Source organism: Oncorhynchus mykiss, chromosome 13 (assembly GCF_013265735.2).
Source record: "Oncorhynchus mykiss isolate Arlee chromosome 13, USDA_OmykA_1.1, whole genome shotgun sequence".
In the NCBI taxonomy this organism is placed as follows: Eukaryota; Metazoa; Chordata; class Actinopteri; order Salmoniformes; family Salmonidae; genus Oncorhynchus; species Oncorhynchus mykiss.
Window position 1 is genome coordinate 69,586,426 of NC_048577.1, and position 13,836 is coordinate 69,600,261.

General features: G+C 43.5%; 1 protein-coding gene across 1 annotated transcript in view; it reads right to left on the bottom strand.

Moving 5' to 3' along the window:
- The window catches only part of LOC110518542 (syntaxin-binding protein 4), a 133,228-nt gene that overhangs the window by 47,889 nt on the left and 71,503 nt on the right, over positions 1 to 13,836 (bottom strand). The window contains exons 7-8 of the mRNA XM_036939792.1: positions 6,357 to 6,474; positions 4,935 to 5,076 (exon numbers count right to left, since the gene is read on the bottom strand). Of these exons, the coding sequence (XP_036795687.1) occupies positions 4,935 to 5,076; positions 6,357 to 6,474 (260 nt within the window). The remainder of the gene's footprint in view (positions 1 to 4,934; positions 5,077 to 6,356; positions 6,475 to 13,836) is intronic.

Here is a 13,836-nt window from a genome sequence, read left to right on the forward strand (position 1 = left end):
TCCTCTCACCTATCAGTGTCATATTTCTGGGAGTGGGCAGATGGGGGACAGGACAGGAAGTGATGTGGGGGTAGTAGAGGCAAGATGGTAGGGAGGTAGAGGTCAGGACAGGGAGTGATGTGGTGGTGGTAGAGGCTAGATGGTAGGGTGGTAGAGGTCAGGGGGACAGGAAGTGCTGTGGGGTGGTAGAGGCTAGATTGTAGGGAGGTAGAGGTCAGGACAGGGAGTGATGTGGGGGTGGTAGAGGCTAGATGGTAGGGAGGTAGAGGTCAGGGGCACAGGGAGTGCTGTGGGAGTGGTAGAAGCTAGATGGTAGAGAGGTAGAGGTCAGGGAGTGATGTGGGGGTGGTAGAGGCTAGATGGTAGGGAGGCAGAGGTCAGGGGGACAGGAAGTGCTGTGGGGTGGTAGAGGCTAGATTGTAGGGAGGTAGAGGTCAGGACAGGGAGTGATGTGGGGGTGGTAGAGGCTAGATGGTAGGGAGGTAGAGGTCAGGGGCACAGGGAGTACTGTTGGGTGGTAGAAGCTAGATTGTAGAGAGGTAGAGGTCAGGGAGTGATGTGGGGGTGGTAGAGGCTAGATGGTAGGGAGGCAGAGGTCAGGGGAACAGGGAGTGCTGTGGGAGTGGTAGAAGCTAGATGGTAGAGAGGTAGAGGTCAGGGGGACAGGGTGATGGCCTACGTAAGCACAGTCCTAAAGGGCTGACCTTGTGTCTGTCCTGTCCTGCTGTCCTGTCCTGCAGCTCAGGGGACTGTGGGGACTCTGACTCGTCCCCTCCACACTTGAGCTAATGGGGAAGCAGTCTGCATCACTTTATCTCTCTCTCTCTCTCTCTCTCTCTCTCTCTCTCCATCCCACTGTCTTCAGCTCGCTCTTTTTCTTTCAACCCCTCTCTCTCTCTCTCCATCCCACTGTCTTCAGCTCGCTCTTTTTCTTTCAACCCCTCTCTCTCTCTCTCTCTCTCTCTCTCTCGCCCTCTCTGGCTCTAGATTTGTCTCTAGCTCTGCCTCTCTGGCTCTAGCTCTGCCTCTCTGTCTCTAGATTTGTCTCTAGCTCTGTCTCTAACTCTGTCTCTAGCTTTGTCTCTCTCTCTCTCTGTCTCCCCAACCAACACTCTGTCTGACTCCTGGTAACACCAAGTTACACTTACAGCACTGGTAACCTCACGCTGTCTGTCTCCCATCCAGTTGAACAGGACAGACGTTACTGGTAACCTCACGCTGTCTGTCTCCCATCCAGTTAAACAGGACAGACGTTACTGGTGACCTCACGCTGTCTGTCTTCCATCCAGCAAGACAGTTGAACAGGACAGACGTTACTGGTAACCTCACGCTGTCTGTCTCCCATCCAGTTAAACAGGACAGACGTTACTGGTGACCTCACGCTGTCTGTCTTCCATCCAGCAAGACAGTTGAACAGGACAGACGTTACTGGTAACCTCACGCTGTCTGTCTCCCATTCAGCAAGACAGGACAGACGTTACTGGTAACCTCACGCTGTCTGTCTCCCATCCAGTTAAACAGGACAGACGTTACTGGTAACCTCACGCTGTCTGTCTCCCATCCAGCAAGACAGGACAGACGTTACTGGTGACCTCACACTGTCTGTCTCCCATCCAGTTAAACAGGACAGACGTTACTGGTAACCTCACGCTGTCTGTCTCCCATCCAGCAAGACAGGACAGACGTTACTGGTTACTGTTGCTTGCACTTGTGAAACTTTGTAATGACAGTGTGTTGGAGCTTCTTCTTCCTGTAAAGCAATCTCTAGATGTGTGAATGCATTTCTCTTTTAAGAGGGAAACGGTTGCAACATTAGGCAGGAGAACAGTGTAGTGTACTTCTAACACAGTGTTGTGTCAACACCTTGGTGTGAAGAGGTCCAGTATCAGTTATATACTTCTAACACAGTGTCAACACCTTGGTGTGAAGAGGTCCAGTATCAGTTATATACTTCTAACACAGTGTCAACACCTTGGTGTGAAGAGGTCCAGTATCAGTTATATACTTCTAACACAGTGTCAACACCTTGGTGTGAAGAGGTCCAGTATCAGTTATATACTTCTAACACAGTGTTGTGTCAACACCTTGGTGTGAAGAGGTCCAGTATCAGTTATATACTTCTAACAGAGTCGTGTCAACACCTTGGTGTGAAGAGGTCCAGTATCAGTTATATACTTCTAACACAGTGTCAACACCTTGGTGTGAAGAGGTCCAGTATCAGTTATATACTTCTAACACAGTGTCAACACCTTGGTGTGAAGAGGTCCAGTATCAGTTATATACTTCTAACACAGTGTTGTGTCAACACCTTGGTGTGAAGAGGTCCAGTATCAGTTATATACTTCTAACAGAGTCGTGTCAACACCTTGGTGTGAAGAGGTCCAGTATCAGTTATATACTTCTAACACAGTGTCGTGTCAACACCTTGGTGTGAAGAGGTCCAGTATCAGTTATATACTTCTAACACAGTGTCGTGTCAACACCTTGGTGTGAAGAGGTCCAGTATCAGTTATATACTTCTAACACAGTGTCGTGTCAACACCTTGGTGTGAAGAGGTCCAGTATCAGTTATATACTTCTAACACAGTGTCAACACCTTGGTGTGAAGAGGTCCAGTATCAGTTATATACTTCTAACACAGTGTCAACACCTTGGTGTGAAGAGGTCCAGTATCAGTTATATACTTCTAACAGTGTTGTGTCAACACCTTGGTGTGAAGAGGTCCAGTAGTTATCAAGCCAAGAGAGGACAGTTCCTTTATAACTGAGCTTTATTGACACACCACAAAGATGAATTGCTAACAGCAGCAGGGGCTGGTTGAGGTCTGTTAAGAGACCACCCTGCTGGCTGTTGACCAACGGGGCTGGTTGAGGTCTGTTAAGAGACCACCCTGCTGGCTGTTGACCAACGGGGCTGGTTGAGGTCTGTTAAGAGACCACCCTGCTGGCTGTTGACCAACGGGGCTGGCTGCGGTCTTAAGAGACCACCCTGCTGGCTGTTGACCAACGGGGCTGGTTGAGGTCTGTTAAGAGACCACTCTGCTGGCTGTTGACCAACGGGGCTGGTTGAGGTCTGTTAAGAGACCACCCTGCTGGCTGTTGACCAACGGGGCTGGCTGCGGTCTTAAGAGACCACCCTGCTGACTGTTGACCAACGGGGCTGGTTGAGGTCTGTTAAGAGACCACCCTGCTGGATGTTGACCAACGGGGCTGGCTGCGGTCTGTTAAGAGACCACCCTGCTGGCTGTTGACCAACGGGGCTGGCTGAGGTCTGTTAAGAGACCACCCTGCTGGCTGTTGACCAACGGGGCTGGCTGAGGTCTGTTAAGAGACCACCCTGCTGGCTGTTGACCAACGGGGCTGGTTGAGGTCTGTTAAGAGACCACCCTGCTGGCTGTTGACCAACGGGGCTGGCTGCGGTCTTAAGAGACCACCCTGCTGGCTGTTGACCAACGGGGCTGGCTGAGGTCTGTTAAGAGACCACCCTGCTGGCTGTTGACCAAGGGGGCTGGCTGAGGTCTGTTAAGAGACCACCCTGCTGACTGTTGACCAACGGGGCTGGCTGAGGTCTGTTAAGAGACCACCCTGCTGACCAACGGGGCTGGCTGAGGTCTGTTAAGAGACCACCCTGCTGGCTGTTGACCAACGGGGCTGGTTGAGGTCTGTTAAGAGACCACCCTGCTGGCTGTTGACCAACGGGGCTGGCTGCGGTCTTAAGAGACCACCCTGCTGACTGTTGACCAACGGGGCTGGTTGAGGTCTGTTAAGAGACCACCCTGCTGGCTGTTGACCAACGGGGCTGGCTGCGGTCTGTTAAGAGACCACCCTGCTGACTGTTGACCAACGGGGCTGGCTGAGGTCTGTTAAGAGACCACCCTGCTGACCAACGGGGCTGGCTGAGGTCTGTTAAGAGACCACCCTGCTGGCTGTTGACCAACAGGGCTGGCTGAGGTCTGTTAAGAGACCACCCTGCTGACTGTTGACCAACAGGGCTGGCTGAGGTCTGTTAAGAGACCACCCTGCTGGCTGTTGACCAACGGGGCTGGCTGAGGTCTGTTAAGAGACCACCCTGCTGGCTGTTGACCAACGGTCAGAGGCGATAGGAGCGGCTTTAAACCATTGGTCAGCATAGTGTGTCGACATGCCTAATGTAACTCCATTTTTAAGTACAGCAGATTGTCGTTACCATGTCAACATGCCTAATGTAACTCTATTTCTAAGTACAGCAGATTGACGTTACCATGTCGACATGCCTAATGTAACTCCCTTTCTAAGTACAGCAGATTGACGTTACCATGTCGACATGCCTAATGTAACTCCATTTCTAAGTACAGCAGATTGTCGTTACCATGTTGACATGCCTAATGTAACTCCATTTCTAAGTACAGCAGATTGACGTTACCATGTCGACATGTCTAATGTAACTCCATTTCTAAGTACAGCAGATTGACGTTACCATGTCGATATGTCTAATGTAACTCCATTTCTAAGTACAGCAGATTGTCGTTACCATGTCGACATGTCTAATGTAACTCTTCCATATTCATCGTTGACTGGATATTCTACCAGTGGTGTGAGTCTGGTTCATTTCATCCCAGTGGAGGTAACTATGACTACAGTATCTGTTATGAAGTGAATCTATGAGAAGGGTGTGAGTCTGGTTCATTTCATCCCAGTGGAGGTAACTATGATTACAGTATCTCTTATGAAGTGAATCTATGAGAAGGGTGTGAGTCTGGTTCATTTCATCCCAGTGGAGGTAGCTATGACTACAGTATCTCTTATGAAGTGAATCTATGAGAAGGGTGTGAGTCTGGTTCATTTCATCCCAGTGGAGGTAACTATGACTACAGTATCTGTTATGAAGTTAATCTATGAGAAGGGGTTCTCCACTGGTACCCTGTTCTTTCAGGATGGATCCCATTGGTGACTTACCCTGTGGCAGTCTCCCCCAGACAGAACCTCCTGGATGAAGACGGCAGGGCCGTCCGGTCTATTGGAGCCTCCGCCGATGGTGATGCCCAGACTAGAGGAGCGGGCTACAGAGATCAGCTGGATCACACCCTCTCCTGGGTGACTGGAGACAGGAGGAGGAGAGGAGGAGGATATATTACATACTGTAAGACTGACAGACACGTACAAACTCTCTCAAATACACACCCAGTCACAGCAACACAGGTGAACTAACAGGTGAACTAACAGGTGAACTAACAGGTGAACTAACAGGTGAACTGACAGGTGAACTAACAGGTGAACTAACAGGTGAACTAACAGGTGAACTAACAGGTGAACTAACAGGTGAACTAACAGGTGAACAGACAGGTGAACTAACAGGTGAACTAACAGGTGAACAAACAGGTGAACTAACAGGTGAACTAACAGGTGAACTAACAGGTGAACTAACAGGTGAACTAACAGGTGAACTGACAGGTGAACTAACAGGTGAACTAACAGGTGAACTAACAGGTGAACAAACAGGTGAACTAACAGGTGAACTAACAGGTGAACCAACAGGTGAACCAACAGGTGAACTAACAGGTGAACTAACAGGTGAACTAACAGGTGAACTTACAGGTGAACTGACAGGTGAACTAACAGGTGAACTAACAGGTGAACTAACAGGTGAACTAACAGGTGAACTGACAGGTAAACCTACAGGTGAACAGACAGGTGAACTAACAGGTGAACTGACAGGTGAACTGACAGGTGAACTAACAGGTGAACTCACAGGTGAACTCACAGGTGAACTGACAGGTGAACAGACAGGTGAACTAACAGGTGAACTAACAGGTGAACAAACAGGTAAACCTACAGGTGAACAGACAGGTGAACTAACAGGTGAACTAACAGGTGAACAAACAGGTGAACCTATAGGTGAACAGACAGGTGAACTAACAGGTGAACTAACAGGTGAACTAACAGGTGACCTAACAGGTAAACCTACAGGTGAACTAACACGTGAACTGACAGGTGAACTAACAGGTGAACTGACAGGTGAACTAACAGGTAAACCTACAGGTGAACTAACAGGTGAACTGACAGGTGAACAGACAGGTGAACTAACAGGTGAACTAACAGGTGAACTAACAGGTGAACTGACAGGTGAACTAACAGGTGAACTAACAGATGAACTAACAGGTAAACCTACAGGTGAACTGACTGTACAATCCATTCATATGGTAGATACATCAACATCAATGGTTGAACTGTACTATATTGTAGCGAGATTAACACTGGCCTCCTTGTCAAGAGGTTTGGATCTCTTGGCGTAGCGGCTAAGGTGTTGGGTTGACAGTCGCTGGACCCCGGTTGAGTCCCAGTCGGGACTACCCCCTGAATTAGCTACAATAGCTATACCTGAGGGAGCGCAGTAGAGGGTTGTTGTAGGTGCTCTGAGAGCCAGCAGGACTCAAAAGCAAAGGACTCTGGGAGCGTGACGAGGACCCGGACGATGTGCTGTCCAGATATCTGCCTGCTTAGAAAGGAGGAGAGACAGGTAACAGTTAGAGACTGGGAACAGTTAGAGACTGGGAACAGTTAGAGACAGGTAACAGTTAGAGACAGGTAACAGTTAGAGACAGGTAACAGTTAGAGACAGGTAACAGTCAGAGACAGGGAACAGTCAGAGACAGGGAACAGTTAGAGACAGATAACAGTTAGAGACAGGGAACAGTTAGAGACAGGGAACAGTTAGAGACAGGTAACAGTTAGAGACAGGTAACAGTTAGAGACAGGTAACAGTTAGAGACAGATAACAGTTAGAGACAGGTAAGAGTTAGAGACAGGTAACAACTAGAGACAGGGAACAGTTAGAGACAGGGAACAGTTAGAGACAGGGAACAGTTAGAGACAGATAACAGTTAGAGACAGGTAACAGCTAGAGACAGGTAACAGTTAGAGACAGGTAACTGATAGAGACAGGTAACAGTTAGAGACAGGTAAGAGTTAGAGACAGATAACAGCTAGAGACAGGTAACAGTTAGAGACAGGGAACAGTTAGAGACAGGGAACAGTTAGAGACATATAACAGTTAGAGACAGGTAACAGCTAGAGACAGGAAACAGTTAGAGACAGGTAACTGTTAGAGACAGGTAACAGTTAGAGACAGATAACAGTTAGAGACAGGTAACAGTTAGAGACAGGTAACAGTTAGAGACAGGTAAGAGTTAGAGACAGGTAACAACTAGAGACAGGGAACAGTTAGAGACAGGGAACAGTTAGAGACAGGGAACAGTTAGAGACATATAACAGTTAGAGACAGGTAACAGCTAGAGACAGGAAACAGTTAGAGACAGGTAACTGTTAGAGACAGGTAACAGTTAGAGACAGGTAACAGTTAGAGACAGGGAACAGCTAGAGACAGGTAACAGTTAGAAACAGGGAACAGTTAGAGACAGGTAACAACTAGAGACAGGGAACAGCTAGAGACAGGGAACAGCTAGAGACAGGGAACAGTTAGAGACAGATAACAGTTAGAGACAGGTAACAGTTAGAGACAGGTAACAGTTAGAGACAGGTAACAGTTAGAGACAGGGAACAGTTAGAGACAGGTAACAGTTAGAGACAGATAACAGTTAGAGACAGATAACAGCTAGAGACAGGTAACAGTTAGAGACAGGGAACAGTTAGAGACAGATAACAGTTAGAGACAGATAACAGTTAGAGACAGGTAACAGTTAGAGACAGGGAACAGTTAGAGACAGGGAACAGCTAGAGACAGGGAACAGCTAGAGACAGGGAACAGTTAGAGACAGGGAACAGCTAGAGACAGGTAACAGTTAGAGACAGGTAACAGTTAGAGACAGGTAACAGTTAGAGACAGGTAACAGTTAGAGACAGGTAACAGAGACAGGTAACAGTTAGAGACAGGTAACAGTTAGAGACAGGGAACAGTTAGAGACAGGTAACAGCTAGAGACAGGTAACAGGGTCTTGGGATGCGAACAGGGTCTCCAGACGTTCCACCAGAGGGCAGTGTAAATAGGTGCTACTACATGATGAAAGAGGACTGACCCCTCAGTCAGTTTCCTGCCACTACAGATATCCTATTAAATTCTCCGGATGGGAGTAGAGAGCCACTGCCCCTGGACTTCATGAAGCAGTTCCTGACAAGTGTTTAGTTTAGTGAGCTTGATCTCCTCTGAGCTGTAAATAATACTCTGCATGCTGCCCTATGCTATTTATTTGTTAGCCCTGAAATCCAAAAGGAAACGGACAGGAACAGAAATTGCCTGTCTTATAGAAGGGGATGTTACCGTGCTTATATAGTTGTCTTTGATTTGGACATTACAACGCAAAACTAATGTCAGCCTTTAAGAAATGTCTACAATGTTATTCGCTTCATGAAAACATATACTTCCATTGAGATATATTTCCTTGAGATTGCAATTCACTGACCCAATGATGAAAAACTAGGCTATTCAATGACTCAGTTATGAAAAACTAGGCAATTCAATGACTCAGTTATGAAAAACTAGTCAATTCACTGACACAATGATGAAAAACTATGCAATTCACTGACACAATGATGTAAAACTAGGCAATTCACTGACACAATGCTGAAAAACTAGGCAATTCACTGACCCAATGCTGAAACACTAGGCAATTCACTGACACAATAGTGAAAAACTATGCAATTCACTGACACAATGATGTAAAACTATGCAATTCACTGACCCAATGATGAAAAACTAGGCAATTCAATGACTCAGTTATGAAAAACTAGGCAATTCACTGACACAATGCTGAAAAACTAGGCAATTCAATGACCCAATGCTGAAAAACTAGGCAATTCACTGACACAATGATGTAAAACTAGGCAATTCACTGACACAATGATGAAAAACTATGCAATTCACTGACCCAATGCTGAAAAACTATGCAATTCACTGACCCAATGCTGAAAAACTATGCAATTCACTGACACAATGATGTAAAACTAGGCAATTCAATGACTCAGTTATGAAAAACTAGGCAATTCAATGAATCAGTTGTGAAAAACTAGGCAATTCACTGACACAATGCTGAAAAACTAGGCAATTCAATGACTCAGTTATGAAAAACTATGCAATTCAATGACTCAGTTGTGAAAAACTAGAAAATTCACTGACACAATGATGTAAAACTAGGCAATTCAATGACTCAGTTATGAAAAACTAGGCAATTCAATGACTCAGTTGTGAAAAACTAGGCAATTCACTGACACAATGCTGAAAAACTAGGCAATTCAATGACTCAGTTATGAAAAACTATGCAATTCACTGACACAATGATGTAAAACTAGGCAATTCACTGACACAATGATGAAAAACTAGGCAATTCACTGACACAATGATGTAAAACTAGGCAATTCACTGACACAATGATGAAAAACTATGCAATTCACTGACCCAATGCTGAAAAACTATGCAATTCACTGACCCAATGCTGAAAAACTATGCAATTCACTGACCCAATGCTGAAAAACTATGCAATTCACTGACCCAATGCTGAAAAACTATGCAATTCACTGACCCAATGCTGAAAAACTATGCAATTCACTGACCCAATGCTGAAAAACTATGCAATTCACTGACACAATGATGTAAAACTAGGCAATTCAATGACTCAGTTATGAAAAACTAGGCAATTCAATGACTCAGTTGTGAAAAACTAGGCAATTCACTGACACAATGATGAAAAACTAGGCAATTCAATGACCCAATGCTGAAAAACTAGGCAATTCACTGACACAATGATGTAAAACTAGGCAATTCACTGACACAATGATGAAAAACTATGCAATTCACTGACCCAATGCTGAAAAATTATGCAATTCACTGACCCAATGCTGAAAAACTATGCAATTCACTGACACAATGATGTAAAACTAGGCAATTCAATGACTCAGTTATGAAAAACTAGGCAATTCAATGAATCAGTTGTGAAAAACTAGGCAATTCACTGACACAATGCTGAAAAACTAGGCAATTCAATGACTCAGTTATGAAAAACTAGGCAATTCAATGACTCAGTTGTGAAAAACTAGAAAATTCACTGACACAATGATGTAAAACTAGGCAATTCAATGACTCAGTTATGAAAAACTAGGCAATTCAATGACTCAGTTGTGAAAAACTAGGCAATTCACTGACACAATGCTGAAAAACTAGGCAATTCACTGACACAATGATGAAAAACTAGGCAATTCACTGACACAATGATGTAAAACTAGGCAATTCACTGACACAATGATGAAAAACTATGCAATTCACTGACCCAATGCTGAAAAACTATGCAATTCACTGACCCAATGCTGAAAAACTATGCAATTCACTGACACAATGATGTAAAACTAGGCAATTCAATGACTCAGTTATGAAAAACTAGGCAATTCAATGACTCAGTTGTGAAAAACTAGGCAATTCACTGACACAATGATGAAAAACTAGGCAATTCACTGACCCAATGCTGAAAAACTAGGCAATTCACTGACACAATGCTGAAAAACTAGGCAATTCACTGACCCAATGCTGAAAAACTAGGCAATTCACTGACACAATGCTGAAAAACTAGGCAATTCACTGACACAATGATGAAAAACTAGGCAATTCACTGACACAATGCTGAAAAACTATGCAATTCACTGACCCAATGCTGAAAAACTAGGCAATTCACTGACCCAATGCTGAAAAACTAGGCAATTCACTGACACAATGATGAAAAACTAGGCAATTCACTGACACAATGATGTAAAACTAGGCAATTCAATGACACAATGATGAAAAACTATGCAATTCACTGACTCAGTTATGAAAAACTAGGCAATTCACTGACACAATGATGTAAAACTAGGCAATTCACTGACACAATGACGAAAAACTATGCAATTCACTGACCCAATGCTGAAAAACTATGCAATTCACTGACCCAATGCTGAAAAACTATGCAATTCACTGACACAATGATGTAAAACTAGGCAATTCAATGACTCAGTTATGAAAAACTAGGCAATTCAATGACTCAGTTGTGAAAAACTAGGCAATTCAATGACTCAGTTGTGAAAAACTAGGCAATTCACTGACACAATGCTGAAAAACTAGGCAATTCACTGACACAATGCTGAAAAACTAGGCAATTCACTGACACAATGCTGAAAAACTAGGCAATTCACTGACACAATGCTGAAAAACTATGCAATTCACCGACACAATGCTGAAAAACTAGGCAATTCACTGACACAATGCTGAAAAACTAGGCAATTCACTGACACAATGCTGAAAAACTATGCAATTCAATGACTCAGTTATGAAAAACTAGGCAATTCAATGACTCAGTTGTGAAAAACTAGGCAATTCAATGACTCAGTTGTGAAAAACTAGGCAATTCACTGACACAATGCTGAAAAACTAGGCAATTCACTGACACAATGATGTAAAACTATGCAATTCACTGACCCAATGCTGAAAAACTATGCAATTCACTGACACAATGCTGAAAAACTAGGCAATTCACTGACACAATGATGAAAAACTATGCAATTCACTGACCCAATGATGAAAAACTAGGCAATTCAACGACTCAGTTGTGAAAAACTAGGCAATTCACTGACCCAATGCTGAAAAACTAGGCAATTCACTGACCCAATGCTGAAAAACTAGGCAATTCACTGACCCAATGCTGAAAAACTAGGCAATTCACTGACCCAATGCTGAAAAACTAGGCAATTCACTGACCCAATGCTGAAAAACTAGGCAATTCACTGACACAATGATGTAAAACTAGGCAATTCACTGACCCAATGCTGAAAAACTAGGCAATTCAATGACTCAGTTATGAAAAACTAGGCAATTCAATGACTCAGTTGTGAAAAACTAGGCAATTCACTGACACAATGATGTAAAACTAGGCAATTCACTGACCCAATGCTGAAAAACTATGCAATTCACTGACACAATGCTGAAAAACTAGGCAATTCACTGACCCAATGCTGAAAAACTAGGCAATTCACTGACCCAATGCTGAAAAACTAGGCAATTCACTGACCCAATGATGAAAAACTAGGCAATTCAATGACTCAGTTATGAAAAACTAGGCAATTCAATGACTCAGTTGTGAAAAACTAGGCAATTCAATGACTCAGTTGTGAAAAACTAGGCAATTCACTGACACAAAGCTGAAAAACTAGGCAATTCACTGACACAATGCTGAAAAACTATTCAATTCACTGACACAATGATGTAAAACTATGCAATTCACTGACCCAATGCTGAAAAACTAGGCAATTCACTGACCCAATGCTGAAAAACTAGGCAATTCACTGACACAATGATGTAAAACTATGCAATTCACTGACCCAATGCTGAAAAACTATGCAATTCACTGACACAATGCTGAAAAACTAGGCAATTCACTGACACAATGCTGAAAAACTATGCAATTCACTGACACAATGCTGAAAAACTAGGCAATTCACTGACACAATGATGAAAAACTATGCAATTCACTGACCCAATGATGAAAAACTAGGCAATTCAATGACTCAGTTGTGAAAAACTAGGCAATTCACTGACACAATGATGAAAAACTATGCAATTCACTGACACAATGATGAAAAGCTATGCAATTCACTGACCCAATGATGAAAAACTAGGCAATTCAATGACTCAGTTGTGAAAAACTAGGCAATTCACTGACACAATGATGAAAAACTATGCAATTCACTGACACAATGATGAAAAACTATGCAATTCACTGACCCAATGATGAAAAACTAGGCAATTCAATGACTCAGTTATGAAAAACTAGGCAATTCAATGACTCAGTTGTGAAAAACTAGGCAATTCACTGACCCAATGCTGAAAAACTAGGCAATTCACTGACCCAATGCTGAAAAACTAGGCAATTCACTGACCCAATGCTGAAAAACTAGGCAATTCACTGACACAATGATGTAAAACTAGGCAATTCACTGACCCAATGCTGAAAAACTAGGCAATTCAATGACTCAGTTATGAAAAACTAGGCAATTCAATGACTCAGTTGTGAAAAACTAGGCAATTCACTGACACAATGCTGAAAAACTATGCAATTCACTGACCCAATGCTGAAAAACTAGGCAATTCACTGACACAATGATGTAAAACTATGCAATTCACTGACCCAATGCTGAAAAACTATGCAATTCACTGACACAATGCTGAAAAACTAGGCAATTCACTGACACAATGCTGAAAAACTAGGCAATTCAATGACACAATGATGAAAAACTAGGCAATTCACTGACACAATGCTGAAAAACTATGCAATTCACTGACCCAATGCTGAAAAACTAGGCAATTCACTGACACAATGATGTAAAACTAGGCAATTCACTGACCCAATGCTGAAAAACTAGGCAATTCACTGACACAATGCTGAAAAACTAGGCAATTCACTGACACAATGATGAAAAACTAGGCAATTCACTGACACAATGATGTAAAACTAGGCAATTCACTGACCCAATGCTGAAAAACTATGCAATTCACTGACACAATGATGAAAAACTATGCAATTCACTGACACAATGATGTAAAACTAGGCAAAACAAGGTGACATTCTCACTTGAGATGAACCCCTAATACACAACATCAACAACAACATTTACAAATGACATACTTCTCCTAATGAAGGGGGCTTAAACCTCAATATACTTAGAATGACCAGATCTGTCAACAACCTTGAAAACCTGTGTTTCCCTTCTCTCTCCTTTTTTTAGACAGACGTTTGTGTGTGTGTGTGTGTGTGTGTGTGTGTGTGTGTGTGTGTGTGTGTGTGTGTGTGTGTGTGTGTGTGAAATAGAGGGGGGAGACAGGACA